Here is a 17,036-nt window from a genome sequence, read left to right on the forward strand (position 1 = left end):
GAGATTTTTAATTGGACATCGGTGAATGTTGATTCAAACAAATTGGCCCGGAAACCTGTTTGTGCGAATGTATGAGTGAAATATTCATCTTGTAGCGCACAAAGTCTGCTTTGCAAAACTGTGTACCGATAGCAGCCTACATGGGAGACGTAAGCAAGCTGTCTGCGGAGGCAGTGTGATTCATTCCAGCAGGCAACATTCATGTCACCATAGTGGTGGACTCGACACTCTGATTTTCATTTGGTAAATGTCACATTAATATATATATATATATATATATATATATATATATATTATTAATATTATTACAACTCAAAATATACATTATCATTTTTAAGAATAAATGTAAAACACTCGGAAAATGAAGGGTTTATGTGAAGGACTCAATAGCAAGTCTCAGTCAAGGACCTTCAGCTGCTTAAAAGGCTCAAAGGATCCATCGAGACTGGCGATAAAAGTTCCTGACTCTGATTTTGAAGAGAAAAAGTGACTGAAGGAGAGGCAAAGTCCTAAATAAGCAAAGTTTTAAGAATAAAACAAGAATTAAATCAAATAAGAAATCTAGATTAATACTCTACATCTTGTCTGAACCAATATCTTAAAGTCAACACTTAAAGATTGAGATAATATAGGAAAAAAAAAAAGTGTATTTACAGCTATGCACTTAGTTATCCAAAAAATTGTGTGTAACAGATAATTTAGACCTAAAATGCAGTAATCCAATAATATTGGAGTCCAATAATTGGAGTTCTGTCTCCAGAGGCAAGAAACTTTACTAAGGCAGGCAGGACGCCTCCTAAGAATAAAAACATACGTGATAATCAAAATTAACACACAGGAAAAAAGTAGGTGAATGTTGAAGTATGATGAAGGGATTCAAAGAGAACACAAAAATAGTATTTTATTTTATTTTTGTTAATCTTTACAAAAGCTTATGCAACAGATTTTGTTATTTAACTCAAAGATTTGGACGGTTTAGGTCAGTTTAACAGAACAAATGCTCATAATTCAATGGGTTTTTTACAGGCTTCCTGAATTAATGATTTTGGAAAGTCTTCTACTTCTTCTGTACAGTCTCGTCAAATTTATGTTATATTTATGGCATTGCATGATTCTTTTTTTTTTCATTATCAGAATCAGAAACTTTTGAGTGTAAATAAGATGTTTGTGGTGGCAGTACACATTTAGACATATTCAACATGTTGAGGTTGATTTTCCTTTTCTACCGAGTGCAATAATCTGATTTTTCTATCTTTGTATTCGCCTTCATAACAATCCATCTTATGAAAAACATGATTTTAAATTGAAATTCCAGCTGAATGTTACAGTCCTGTCAACATGTAGCTTCATGAAAAAAGCATGCTGGTGACATCACAGCGTGTCCTCGAGCAAGAACCGAGATAAACAACTCACTGTGTGACATCGAGCACATTAGCTTGGCTACCGCTCAAGAGAGCCTTTTTATTTATCTTTTTTATTAAAGCTTGCTCACCCATTGACCTCAAAGTGGTGAATAGATTAAATAAGAAAGGCCAGAGAGTTGGATTACCAGCTGTGACCCTTCCGCAGCGTTTCAATCTGCCAAGTAGGGAAGATCGAGTCTACGACCATCTCTCTTATTACGTGTCCAAGAGTGATCCTTCTGTGCAGCGACTGTCCAAGCATGTGAATATGCAACACATACAGACCGTGACACTGGTCCAGTCACTTCGTATTCACTCATCATTTGATCACTTGTGCAACAACGACAGAGCATTTTGTGAACTGATGCTGTTGATTTAAGTGTTGTAGCAGCTACACAAAATATGTCGCTTCAAGGTGTCGTCTATGTGAAAGGAAGCGTAAATGCTCAATGAAACATGATTGAACTCTTAAAGACACCACAGCTCAAGGACGCGTTTGCCAGCTACGATCTCTAATGCGACTGATTCATCCACTTAATCACTGCGATAGTGAAACAAATGAAACAATCCTATTGGTCGAGCTGTGACTGACACCCCATAAACACCCCAATTTGTGTCTTTTCTGCATCGATACAAGTCGTTGGACGTATTCCAATTGTTTTGTAATGGAAGTCGTACATTTCAAGCTAGTTATGAACTAAATTCAGCTGCTTCATACACAGTTTCTCTTCCCTTTCTTTAATAAAAATATCTCTTTTCATCAACAAGATCTTCGAGGAAGCCTCCATTTATCACAAACTCTAACAGCCATCATGTCTTCTCTCTTCCCAGGAGAGTGAGATCAGCTCTCGAAGGAAGGAGTGTGAAGCACTTGAGGCGGAGGTTAAGAAGAAGAACCAAACATGCCAGACTTTGGTAAGTACCGCAAAAAATAACCGTTGGCCTTGAAGTGAAAGAAAGGTGAAAAAAAAAGAAAGAAGGAAATTGATTCACACCTGATGATATCACCGCCCTCCTCGATATCATCACACACCCACATCCCCGGAGAAAATGAGTGACATTTCCCTGGTAATGATTGTTCTGTTCTCCACTGGTGATGAGTGAAATTGAAAAATGAGGTGCATTAAAGGCAGGTTGCAGGGTTTCATTTCATATATTTCAGAGGAAAGGAAAAGGCTTGACGTGCCTAATGAAATATGCATCACAAAGTGCTAGGGACGTGCTGCAGCTCATTAATTGATTTGTGTTTAAATAATAATAAAATAGATCTATTGCTGAGGGGACTGTGACATTGTTTGGTTTAATTTCACCCACAAACTGTCTGGTACTCGGCTGCAACTTGTATTAAAGGTTAAACCCACAGATTCAACACCTTTATTTTGAGCGAAACCATAGACTGTATAAAATATGGAGGTACTATCTGAACCATCACTAGTCTGTTAAGGAACCAGGGTTCAGAATCCAAACCGCGATCATGGCCATTTTGGAATTGTAGTGTTCCGCTTTCAATGACTAGTGGTGAGTTCTGCTGGGCTAATTAATAAAACCACGCCTATTTAGCTCCAGCTATACACCCCCCGAAAATACTTATTCAGGAAAACTAAATACAAATATAATCAGAGGGAAACCCCCTTAAAGCGTGTACTGATAATGAATCAGTGTTTAGTGTCAAGTTCTTCTCCTTATTCGACATCCAAAGGACACGAAGACAACTCAAATTTCTGACTCAATCACTTTATTCTTTTGTTCTATGTTCCTTGGCTCACTCAGTGAATGAGGTTGTTAACCTTTAAAACATAGACATTTTTTTTTAGCACAAACCTATTTATACCTAAATCAAGTTATTGCTGCAATTTGTTCCCCAATCCACCAGCAGCTAAACATAAACATATCAACTACTGCCTTAAACAGAGTGAAAGATAAGACTGAACAAAATACTTCACTGACCTTTGGCGTCTTTGGAGTGAATCTGAGTGAACTTACTCTGTCTTTTCTCTAAAGATTTTCTTTTCTGAAAGTCTGCATGTGTCCCAGCTCTGCAGGTGCTCCCAATCAATGACACCGACTGATTGGGCGACAGGCAGCCATTTTGCTTTTGCTGTAGAAGTCTGGGAATTGTAGTTTGAGACCTGTGCTGTGTCTCAAATCGCATACTACTCTTAGTATACTAGAAGTTAGTATGAATCAGTTTAGTGTACGTACTAACTAGTAGGCAAATTCTCCACAGATAGTATGTCTCAAATCAAACACTGCTGCTACACACTAACCGGAAATCACATGACAGCTTCTTCTTCTACTTCTATTTAATGATGTTTCAACCAGCTGTTGGAACGCTATCGCCGACGCCTGCTAGCAGCACGTTTTGCAAGTTTGGAAAAAGAAATAAAGAAAAAATATGAGAATCGAAATAATCAAACAATAAACAATTTCCCAAAGGAGACCTCCTGAGGGATCAATAAAGTTTTACCTTACCTTACCTTACCTTAATCGTGAGATATTTAAGCTGGTATCAGCAGCGAAGACGTGTTTATCCTCCTACTGCTGCGGAAAATGCACCTGTAAGTATATGCATATATATGCATTTATATATGACGTAACTTCCGTTTAAAACGTCATTTAGATGGAGGCCGTTTAGGGTGGTTAGTGTCCATCGAACCATGCTCAGTTTAGTGGGCGTGTTAGTACGCCAATTTAGTGTGCATGCCGCACTAAATTTCGCATACTAAGAATTGAGACGCACTTACGCACTAAAAATACTAACTTTTAGTACGCTAGTATGCGATTTGAGAAACAGCATCGTTCTCAGGTTCAACTCAACATTTAGTATGGTTGAGTATTGGCAAGAATCTGGCGATATGTATCACGATTCATGTTTGACCATATGATGTATTGAAAACAAAATGAGTCCAAACATCAGCTTTAAAAGCAGCTGGAGCCTGGTGTATCCTTTCTTTCTCAGTCATCGCTGCCATTTAGCCGTTTTTGTTGAATATTGCAAGCTAGTGGCAAGAATTTTAATTTCAGCAAACAAATTAATATATGCTCTGAATATCTGCGTGTTAATTGTAAAAAAAAAACATCAACTGATTGTCTTTTGAACACATATTATTGAAATATAAACCATAAAATATCTTTGAATACAGTGCTATTAAATATATATAGTACACGGTATAAAAATGCCTCAAAATATATATTAATATTTCCTCACACCCCTAGTTTTTAGGATCCAATTTATTATTATATTATATTATATTATATTTATAGTATATTAAGTATATTTTAGGTATTAAGTATATTTATATACTACAAATCAGTTTTTAGTCTGTTTTTTGTTTGGGTTTAAATTCTGGACTTTCTGCAGCTATTCTTAAGATGACACTCGATGAGTGCCATTTTTTTGCACTTCCTGCTTAACTTTTTATTAATGTTTAAGTCTGCTCTACTATTTCAGTCCAGGAACTTTCTACATGATGATATTACACGCTGCAAGAAAGAAATCCTATTTGAAAGCTTTTTTATATATGAATGAAACTTCAACTGAATGAGTTGAAGAATGAAGGGCAGTTTGTAAAATGCATAAGAAAATATATCTACAAAAAGAAGATCCTTGTCAATTAGATAATCTTTCAGTCGGTCATTTCCTGGTTCACGTCACCCCAACGGAGTGTTAGCTGGCTACATGTGACGACACTAATTGGTAGAATTTGTTTGACTACAAATGACACACTTGTAACTGTACAATGCAATATAAATCGTTTTATTGACTAGTAGGGATTACCAAATAAAAAGCAAAAATGTTGAAATGTATTGATTGCTTGCAAGTTTTTAAAAAATGACAGGACAAAATTCAGCCGTTCAGCAGTGTCCTCAAATGTAGCCTGAATACATTCCTTGGATGAAAGTCACGTGTCTTTCCTTTAGTTGTCACTTAAGAATTGCCCAGATCGGTACAGTAGGTCGAACCCAAAGTTGTATTTACAGTGGATTTGGCCCCTTTCGGCATAACAGGGACATAACTGAAAAAAGAGAAAAACCCTCATTCGACGAAAACTCTCAATTCCGACGGTATTTACAACCGGAAAGCCACATTATTAAAAGCCAGTGGAAGTGGAACAAAGAGATGTCTGAGTTTATTCTAAGGGATGTTATACTGTTATGCCATCAGTCTTTTGACAGCTGGCGATGTCTGTGCTGAAATGAATTGTGTTGTTTGTGAAGTCAGTCAACGATGAAATAGTAGCCTGAGAAAATGCATTTTGAATAAAAGAGTCTTTCAAATGTTGGTCAAAACACTATTAAAGGCATTTTCATACGTCACTTAGCCGTTTGATTTCTTTGTTTGTTAGTAGAAAAAAAATCCATTAGGACTATTGAGGATTCAGTCCCGGCAGCACTCTCTCGCTCTGTCTCTCTCAGTCAACCCAAATGACAAACTGTGTCTAAATGACATGAATAAATGGTGGTCTGGTTTTACCCCCACAGGAAAGCACATCTTTTTATTTCCCTGCTTCAACGGCTTCTGAAAGCACAGACAAAAACAAGTCCATTGAACCATCGCGAGTCTGCGAGTTGACAGTCGTGTCAATCCCTGTTTGATCTGTGCTGTCTTCCCACTGTTTCTATCCTCCGCTTCTCCCTCAGTCCTTCTCAGCAACGGTTCAAGCAAAAGTATCACGCACTCAGTTTAGTTTAAACTTGTGAATTAACCCTGCAGAAGACATTGGTGTTTTCTCCAAGTTATGTGAGTTAAACTCATGTTTACAAACAGACATGCTCTGACAGAATGTGTGGGTGAGAGGAATCGCAGCCATCTGTCACCTTCAGTGTGGGACTTCTATATTTCTGAAGTCCATAACCATTGAAGCCTTTGCTGAAGATGGTTTAATAAATATTTATTTTAATCTTTTATCCATACTGATGCAACAACATGTCTAGATACAACTGCCCCTGAATTCAGCTTAATATTGCCCTAGAATCAGTTCATGTTTCGAACATACACGTCTACCCTACCTACCTACCTTTGCACCTACCCACCCAACTTCCCACCTACCTACCTACCTACCTACCTACCTACCTACCTACCTACCTACCTACCTACCTACCTACCTACCTACCTACCTACCTACCTACCTACCTACCTACCTACCTACCTACCTACCTACCTACCTACCTACCTACCTACCTACCTACCTACCTACCTACCTACCTACCTACCTACCTACCTACCTACCTACCTACCTACCTACCTACCTTTGCACCTACCCACCCAACTTCCCACCTACCTACCTACCTACCTACCTACCTACCTACCTACCTACCTACCTACCTACCTACCTACCTACCTACCTACCTACCTACCTACCTACCTACCTACCTGCCTACCTACCTACCTACCTACCTACCTACCTACCTACCTACCTACCTACCTACCTACCTACCTACCTACCTACCTACCTACCTACCTACCTACCTACCTACCTACCTACCTACTTACCTACCTACCTAACTATCTACCTTTGCACCTACCCACCCAATTTCCCACCTACCTACCTACCTACCTTTGCACCTACCTACCTACCTACCTATCTACCTACCTACCTACCTACCTACCTACCTACCTACCTACCTACCTACCTACCTACCTACCTACCTACCTACCTACCTACCTACCTACCTACCTACCTACCTACCTACCTACCTACCTACCTACCTACCTACCTACCTACCTACCTACCTACCTACCTACCTACCTACCTACCTACCTACCTACCTACCTTCCTACCTACCTACCTACCTACCTACCTACCTACCTTCCTACCTACCTAACAACTTACCAACCTACCTACCCACCTACCGTCCTACCCACCCACCTACTTACCTACCTACCTACCTACCTATGTACCTACCTACCTACCTACCTACCTACCTACCTACCTACCTACCTACCTACCTACCTACCTACCTACCTACCTACCTACCTACCTACCTACCTACCTACCTACCTACCTACCTACCTGCCTACCTACCTACCTACCTACCTACCTACCCACCACATTCCCTCCCTCCCAACCTCCCTACCTCCCTACCTCCCTACCTACCTTGCTTTGTGACCCTGGTCTGGAAAAGCGCTATAAAAATACAAATTACTTACTTACTTACTACCTACGGAATGTAGTCTCACTGGTCAGTTGCTATTTGATGGATTAGAAAGGTAAAACAAGAAGGCATTCTGTAGGCATAGGTGTAAAATACAACAACAAGAAAATCCTTAACATACCTTTGTCTGTGTAAAAGCACAGTATAAAGTCAATTATACAGTGTTTAACGCAGCATTGTAAAAGGCATTGCACATTAACAAATAGAGCCAAAGCACCTCTGATGATTGTGCTAAGTAATATCAGAGACTGGTAATTATGAATGTGGGCCACAGTAAATCATGCATGAAATTCTCTGCATCAATGGGCTCGCCGGCTCTGTGGAGGAGGAAAGTGTGTCCTCCTACGGGATTGCGATGTTGTAAAACAATCTGTTGAAAGCATTTCAACAGCAACGTTGTTGGTTTTCCAGGCGTGCTCCATTATTTCAAACACCCGTGCTAAAAGAACATTTAAGTAAGCGACAATTTATTCACTGTCAGATGTTTTGGTGCATAAATAGAAACAAACGTGGCTCTGCTTCGGTCTCAGGAGATGCTGTCCTTGTGAGTGAACTAGGGAGGCTGAGCCAGCACACATTAGCTGTGAATTAGAGGATCAATGGACGTGAATAGGAACGTCGATGTTATCTAGACTCTCTACGGGAAGTATTGGAAGAGACACAGTTGACGCAGGATGAAATGCCAATGTGCTTCGAATGTGACAGAAGTCCGTAAAGGCAAAAATAAAAGGCAGTCCTTGGAAGTGTCATTTGTTACACCTTATGGTCGTTTCAAATGAACTTCCAAAGGCTATACAACACTGCAGTTACACTTTTCCGACACAAGGTGGAGCCGTAAACCATGTTTAAAAACCTATGTATTGCTGCTTTAAACATTTTAATTCTCCCTTACGGGGGTCGCGAGGGGGCTGGTGCCTATCCCATTTTCTTTGGGTGAGAGGCAGGGGACACCCTGGACAGGACACCAGTCTGTCATAGGGCACACATAGATGACAGCCATTCACAAACACACTCAAACTTACGGACAATTTCCCCAAGTTCCCAATCCAAACTCTGTATGTTTTTGGACTGTGGGAGGAAACCGGAGTGCCCAGAGTAAACCCAGGCAACATACAAACTCCACACAGATGATGGAATGAAACCGACGAACCAGCCAAACTCTGAGTGATGATACCAACTAGCTTCGTTTTTAGATTTAAATTTTTCATTTTAGACGTCGTAAAGATTCAAGACGAGTACTATGACTTCATTGCACTTTATACTTCCTTCATTCTGAGCCCCCCTTACTAAGTTCAACGAGGGTACAGAGGGGGTCACAACATTGCCATCCATTAGTCACAGTGTTATGTATGATCTCTCTTGGCTACACACTTGATGAACACTTGCATTACATGGTACTTAAGTGCAGGGGAATTGCACATTTCGGGCAACTCTTGGGTTGTCACGCCTCGCCACTGTAAGTGAATGTTATTATGCTCTTGTTCCCTGCAATGAGGGATAATAACCCCTTTGCTCGTTCATCTTTGTGACAAGGAGAGGACCCCTGGTGTGTTGATGTTATATAAAACATTTTAATGATAGATTCAAAAAAGATTCCACCATGAGGCCATTTTTGGGGTATAAGTTATCAATTAAGTGTTTATAAAAGAAGCTCATAGACAGGTCTGAACTGGATTTAAATAACTCCATTGTGAGGTTGCACTAAATGTTCCTAAATATTCTTCACCGTGTCGCTCTGACAGGAGTGCGTTTGCTCTTTTTCCCAGCCTCAGCAGTCAAAGCTGTGAACATAATGGATGGAGCCGAGTCTGTCGCACTAACAACTATGCTCACACTCACAGACAATTTAGAGTCTCCAATTAGCCAGAGTGTGCGTTTTAATCACTCAAGTTTCCCTCAAGAGGCGTTTGACTCTTTTGCTGCATCATATTGCATCACAATAGACGCTTCATTTGTTTTTTGGAAAAGAGGATTTAATTGGGTCCTTATCCTCTTTATATTTTGTTTTTAATCGACTAGACTAGACGTTTAAAACAGGGAAGAAAAAAAAATGGTATGAAACAAAACAAGATAAAATAAGAATATAAAAATATTAGTGATTGGATGATGAGGCTTCATGAAACAGCTAATAGGGTTTCATGATAGTGTCTCTGCTTCATAATTTTTTCTACTAATTAAATGAAACCTGGCATAACCTAAAGTGCCATCTAGTGGCCATACAAAATGCAGACACTGTATCATGATGCCTCGTCAGCTGTTTCATGAAGCCTCAACAACCCATCGCTAATATAAAAATTTGAATAAAAATTAGATCTTAAGACATGTTCCCAAATAGATATAATTTCCCACCTCAGATACAAGTGAGAGGTGATAAATTAATCTTTACAAACCAATTACAACAAAAGAATGATAATTACTTACATTTTGGAGGCAAAAAAATAAAAATGTATTTAATTTTACCTGAATAGGAAATGCCCTTAAATTATTATGACAAATAACAGGTTTGTCATTTGACAGTAGAATTACATAATCATTATCTTCACAATAAAACAAATATAATGTTACTAAATGGTCCATTTAACCTTGAAATTAAAAAAAGTCCTTTTTTCATCACAGATTACAAAAACTCTAAATTTAATAGTTTATTTATCTATTATAGAGTGGTAATATTCAGAGTTCAGTAATGTGACTTAAAGAAACAGTGTCTTTGTAATAGCAGGAAGCTATAATGCATAATGGAACCATTAAAAGATGGGCATATGTTAAGATTTGTATATAAGAATGTATACTTTCTTTTTTATCTATTTAAAATAAGTATAGTATTAAGGGTTTACTTTAATTACCTTTACTTTGTTGCGTGCTTATTCAATGTGAAACTATCTGCTTAAAAGTGTAGAATAATATTTACTTGTACGTTTGGAGAGCAAATATATTTGAATTTTTAATGGTGTTGTTTCTATGGTTTGTGTGAGTAAATAAGCACGTTTGTACATGTTTTCATGTGTTTTGAGGGGAAATCTTTGCGTTTCCAGGTGTTCAACAGAGACTCTTCGGTTGAATAATGCAAAGTCCAAGTTGTGTCCTCTGGTGGGATCTCTATGACATCATTCCCTCTAAACACTGTTTACTTCTGGCCTCTCTTGTCTAGGAGAATGAGCTTCAAGATTTTCTCCAGGAGAACAAGCATCTGAGCCTGCAGTTGTTCAGCAATAGCCACAAGGCGTCTGAGTATGAGAAGGTAAGCGGAGAGACGGTCCGGGTTAAACAGAATTGACCAGATCGTTTTGAGCCTAACAGAGCTGCTAAATAAAGAAGTCTTTCTCCGGAGGAAGAATGGACATTCCAAGGTTTCTTTTTAGAGCGAAAAGAATGAGAATAAAACAGGTTATTAATGTCTTATCGTGTCTGCTGGAAGGTTCTTATTCTAATCTGTAACCGCGTGGATTGGAGCCCCGGCACAGGCCAAGACGGATATTAGCCCTCGCTAACACCTGGATGTTCTGATCCCTATCGGGTTGGAAAGAACCAGAATCAGCACCGCCAGGCACCTCCCTTCATCCATTGTCGCTTATCGACCCGCTTCCGTCGAATTCATTACGGTTTGTTTAGTCTACACACACTCGCTCATTCTGTCTGCATTAGGTCCGGCAGACGCCGCCGCGTCCACGTGGATACCTGCGAGTAGGCGGTTTAGAGCTTTCTGTTTGTGTTCTGCTTTGCTTGTGTTTGATGAAACGGCCTCCTCCAGGAATAATTAGTCACTCTCGGCTGCGCCAAGGAAGGAGCTTCGCCGTGTTTTTCTGCAGCAGGAAGACGTCGCCCTGCTCCTGATATATACGCTGTACTTTCAAATCAAAGCTATTAGGTGGCTCAGTGGAACACTTGCGTGCTTATCCGTGCATCTGTTTGTAGTCGAAGGATTTTACAGTCACGGCTCCATAAATCATGTTAGCATTCATTGTTTATCTTTATCCTGGTCAAATAATGATGCTCCACTTTCAATGTGTGGTATTGAGGCCACGTGTAAAAGGAACTTATTCAGTCGCACAAAGGATATCGGTAACAGTTTTTTAAAGGTCTCATTTGTATCACGCAATACATTAGAATGCAATTATAGGTAGATGAAATGAAGACAGGTTATGATCATTGGTGGACGCTTTAATTGAAGTGTCTTGTAATCCATTTTCGATGTTATATTTTGTTATTTTAAATTACATTATTCTTAGAAATAACTATTATTTGTATTAGATGGATTTAAAGAGATGTTTAGGATGTAATATTTTGTTAAGTGTTATTATATTGCAATGAAAAATAATTGTTGATTTAAAGGTCTTTTTCAGAATTTAATACTTTTTTATTTGTATTTACATTGTTATTGCAACTGTATTCGGTTTATTTGAAGATCTTTCAGAATGTAATATAATGTTTTTTTTAACTTTAACTTTGTATTCAGTTGATTTTCAAAATATTTTCAGAATGTTTGGGATATTTGTATTTACATAATAATTAGAAACAACTGTATTCAGTGTAATTAAACTATAATTACAAAATACTTGATTGGATTTAAGGATCTCTTCAGAATTGTATTATATTGTAATGTTATTTGTAATTACATTGTAATAACATTGTGATAAGACATGGTTCAGTTTCCTTGAAGCTCCTAATATACACCACTTTAAATAATCCATAAATCGTTTTATAAGTTGATATACATGACAATAAACCATCATAACATCTTCTATAAAGTATCATTAATGCATTTTAAAGTCTTCTAAATACATTATTAATGTTATTTTAATGGGAAGAAGAGTTTTGCTTTGTAGAATCAAACTAAGTAAGGTGGAGCTGCAGCAAACAGTAGCTCTCCCATAATGTCGTTTCCCGCTCTGCCGCCACAGGTGAAGTCTGAGTATGCTCAGCTCAAAGATATCCTCGGTTCTGTGACGCAGGAGAGAGATTTAGCCCTGTGGGAGAGGAACCAGCTCCGAGGCAAACTGGAGAACCTAGAGCAGGTGCTCAAGGTGAGAAGCTCCAAGAGATAACCTGACTCTGCTTCCAGGTTGTCTCTCCCAGGTTCACGGAGCAACAACCCGTCTCGCCTCTCAGAGCCGCTCTTTCCTGTCTAACTTCTCCACGTGTCTGTTGCCTTCCAGCGTCGTGAGTTCTGAGCAGCAGCGGCGTCTGAGCTCAGAACCCTCTCCCCTCCTTTTTTTATGCTTAAATCTAACCCGCACCCCGCTCCCCTTTCCCTGCCCAAACTTCTAGAATTTAAGGTATAACATGTCCACATGGATGAAACAAATCAAGTCCAAAACTGAATGTCTTTGTCCACTGTAGCGGCTGTGCTTGGTGTTTCAGAGCGGAATGGTCACATGACTAGTCGAGCACCGTGCATGAGGCAGGAAGAATATGTTTGGCTTTTCTGTTAGAGGAAGGGACAAAGTCACCCCTTTATGATGGTTCTGTCACCCCAGAGTTGAATATCGTGACATTTTCTCAGCATGGAAATATCATTCACTTGACATTCTCGTAGATATTCACGCCAAGTGAGAACAAACGTGGAGGACGTTGCTGTTTGCTTCTCCTTGAGGGCCTTGTATTGTTTGGCTTTGACCTCTTTTTATAAACATTCACAGACATGTGAGTCAAGGAGTTTAGGCTGTGAGCACCGCAGTCACGAGACTTCTGAAAAATGGAAACAGAAAATCAACCCGTTTACCATTACTACTGGAAAAGGCTAATGTCAAGATATTTTGGTCATTGGATTTTTACTCAAGACACACATTAAAACTGTTATTGTTAATTCATGGCATCTTACCTCAAACACTTTTCATTGATCACGTTTCAAACTCAAATTCTATCACAACGACCTGCTTTTATTTTTTAAGTTCCTCACATCTGGTCCAGTTTTTCTGATTCAGTTCCTCCATTCTTTTGATTTTATGATCGTTTTTCTTTTAATTTCGATTCATTTTTGACAAATTAAAAATATGTTTAGTGCGCAGCCAGTAAAGGGACACAAACAAATAAAAGTTTGTTTGTGCACGAGAAATAATTTGCTGTCCACACAAAAGTTTATTTTCTTTGTATCCCTTTAGGGGCTCTGGAGCTTGAGGTAAAAGACCAACAACCATTTAAATATACTGATCCTCTTTGAATCATGACGGACCGATAAAAAAAAATTAATACATTAAAAACGTTAAATTAAAAAATAGTTTTGCCATTTAATTTACATTTCAAGACTTGAATAGGAAACTATCACCTGGATACTATTTGGTTCTAAATCCAGTATGTGTGCAGTTGATTCAGAACTCTGCAGCGAGAATTATGACCGCTCTAGTAGAAGAACTCACATTTCTCCGATCCTTAAAACTCTTCACTGGCTTCCAGTTTCTTTCAGGATCAACTTTAAAATTCTGGTTCTTACTTTCAGATCTATTCATGGTCAGACTCCTCCTTACATCACTGATCTGATCCAGCCTTACACCCCAGCTCAGGCTCTGAGGTCTGTGGATCAGAATCTACTGATGGTTCCTTTACGAACCTCCGAACCAGAGGAGAGAAATCCTTCCAGGCTGTTGCTCCTAAGCTTTGGAATGATCTTCCTCTCTCTTTGTGCTTGATGGATCTACTGACTCCTTTAAGAAACATCTTAAGACGTTTTTATTTGTTCAGGCTTTTCCTTGATTTTCTGGAACTCCTGTTGTGTTATCAGTTTTATCTTGACCTTTAAAGTATATATTTTATTGAATATTGTTTTGATTGTTTAAGCGCTTTGTTTCCCTGGTCTGGAAAAGCGCTATACAAATAAAAATTACTTACTTACTTACTTACTTATGTCTTGTTCCTTTTTAAGCACTTGACATTTAGGATCAATATTAACCAACCAATATTATGTATTCTTTTCTATAACCACATCTAAAACAAATATATACGAATATTGTAAATGGTATGCGGGTTGATCTCTATTTTCTGTTTCGTTTTTTCAAAATAAAAGTCTGTTGGTGATGGTCGTGGTGCACACCGCCCTAGTTTGCTCACCCTTTGAATGTAAATCAAAACCTTGTAATTTCAACCAAAGGAGAACAAAGATATCAAACAGGGGGGAGCAAACCTAACTGCTGACTGGGTTGGTTTGATCACAAGTAACACGTGTTCGTAAGCACTCAATAGTTGGTTCGTAAAAAATCACATGACATGATTTGTTGCACTGCATTTGTTTCTAACTTGTATACATGTCTTTGGGATGTAAGTCCGAGGGTGAATGGGTAACACTTTTAAATAGAGGTCTGATAAATGTGATGCTATATGTGCATAGTATGCTACAACCCTTTTTTTTCACCAGTCAGGATTTAATTCAAAAGATTACATTTTTTGTAGTCTTCTTCTAAGTTTTCTCTTTAAAGAGATATTTAGATTGGATAATTGATAACGTGGAAACATTCGTAACAGAAGGTCATAATTGTATCAAATAAAATAAAATAAGTGTCCTTCATCTGATCATGCTATTTTACAAGATGACTTTTAATTGAAAGTGTTACAGTTCACTGTTGTAACGGATGTATTTGTCATTTTTTGGAGAGTGAATTACTCTCAATTTAGCTTGTAGTTGATGGTCCAAATCTCCACTGACGCTAGCTTTCTCTACCGCCCCCTGCTGCACCTTCCTGTCACTCCAGCATATGCGCGAGGCTGCAGAGCGGAGGCAGCAACTAGAGTTGGAGCATGAGCAGGCCCTGGCTGTTCTCAATGCAAAGCAGCAGGAGATTGACCTTCTTCAGAAGGTAAGAGTCCTCCTCAAACTGAAAACAAGTCCAATCTTCAAGAGTAGAGGTGACACTCAAAGGCTGGCCGCAGCAAATCATTGGGGTTCCCTCCTTCTGAACTCCAAAAGTCATGTGATGGCTGAGAGGCTGACAAAAGCATCCTGGTGTGTACCTCCAGTGTTGCTGTTTGCCAAACCTCATCCTCAGCTGTAGCTCTCAGCCTCTTCTCTCATTAACAGCAGCTCATTACCGCCTTATCTGCCTGCACACACGCTGCATTCTCCCAATTTAATTGCCTGCAAAGTAGCTTTATGAAATTGTAAAGTCCACAGATGCAGGAATATTCATGTGGAACACTTGTTTTTCTCAACAGATGCTCTCAGTTTCTCAGAGAAATCTTGTGCGTCTTCCGCCTATACAGTCAAATGCTGTTGTGTCGCACAATTACTGTAAACTTAATTACGCTGGCGTCTAAAACACATCTTCAGTCGACAGAATATGAATAAACATGCATCCAAACCCAGACTTCTCTGTTGACATCAAACTGAAAGAGAAAGCTTGTTTGGAGATGCTCCACATTTGCTTAATTAGTCAGCGGAAGATACTTTACTCTCAGCTTTAACAGGCAGTATAGATTTAACAAGAGGCAAGTGAGGAAATGAAACGGCAATAAAAAAGTTCAAAGAAATGTCAGTGCTCGTGGAACCCACAAAGGGACATATAAAATACAATAAAAGACTCTTTCATGTGCGCACCAGAAACTTTCACTTACTTTCTATGGTATCTGAAATATTGTGCTTCATTGCGTCAGAAACACACAACATGCCTTTAAAGACACAACCCTGTTGACTGAAGAAAATCTTGATATCCTTTTAAAAAAATCAAAAGATAAACAAACGCCTGTACTGTCATTTTCACATTACAGAATTGAACGGACTAGAAACTTTCTGGTGTGCATGTAAAGGAATTGTAATCGCTAAACAGTAATTGTGTGTGTTTAGGGTTAGGGTTAGGTTTAGGGTTAGGGTTATGTGAGCAACACAAACACCAACATAAGGTATTGGACAAAGGCACGAGACTTCAAGGGAACAGGAAATACAATCTCAAATGTTTGGATGAGTGCTGCCTCATTTATTAAAAACATCTATGGTAGGAATGCACTAAACAATTGAACAAATGATTAGCTAATTAAAGAGATCGGCTCTCATTCTTCAGTTATAGCTGATCCCTGTGACTGAATGGCAACCTTCTTTAATCACATTACAATTGGGCAATATAAAGAAAACAAATCTGAAAATGATGAATAATTAAATGATTGTTGTTAGTTCAACAATATAAATGGATTGTGTTAAAATTGTTCTCTTCTTTTAAGTATTTATAGGATTTTCACATCGTTAACATTTACCTGGAATTATGTTTACTGACAATACTGGAGGACCTTTTTACACTATGATTCCAGATCAGTCCAAAAAACTATTATTTATTAAGTAAATAAATGATTTTATGTTTAAAAAAAAAGAAGTCATTTGGCAGGTTAAAATGTGTCTATAATGAATTTCAGAAATCAATTGACTTGGCATCTGTTTGGGGTTTTTAAGCAAAATATTTCCACTTTCATGAACAGCTTTGAAACTAAAAATAATCCTGTTAATAGTTGTCAAAAGTTCCAAGTATAAATTCGTTTTTTATCTCGGGTAATAATATCAGTTAT

General features: G+C 38.5%; 1 protein-coding gene across 7 annotated transcripts in view; it reads left to right on the forward strand.

Annotated features, from left to right (window-relative positions):
• Positions 1-17,036, forward strand: part of rimbp2b (RIMS binding protein 2b) — an 88,579-nt gene that overhangs the window by 42,330 nt on the left and 29,213 nt on the right. For all 7 annotated transcript variants that reach the window (XM_087795833.1, XM_087795879.1, XM_087795848.1 and 4 more), the window contains exons 4-7: positions 2,235-2,318; positions 10,708-10,797; positions 12,458-12,580; positions 15,239-15,343. In XM_087795833.1, coding sequence (XP_087651959.1) covers positions 2,235-2,318; positions 10,708-10,797; positions 12,458-12,580; positions 15,239-15,343 — 402 coding nt within the window. The remainder of the gene's footprint in view (positions 1-2,234; positions 2,319-10,707; positions 10,798-12,457; positions 12,581-15,238; positions 15,344-17,036) is intronic.

This window comes from Callionymus lyra, chromosome 1, assembly GCF_982586985.1.
Source record: "Callionymus lyra chromosome 1, fCalLyr1.hap1.1, whole genome shotgun sequence".
NCBI lineage: Eukaryota > Metazoa > Chordata > Actinopteri > Syngnathiformes > Callionymidae > Callionymus > Callionymus lyra.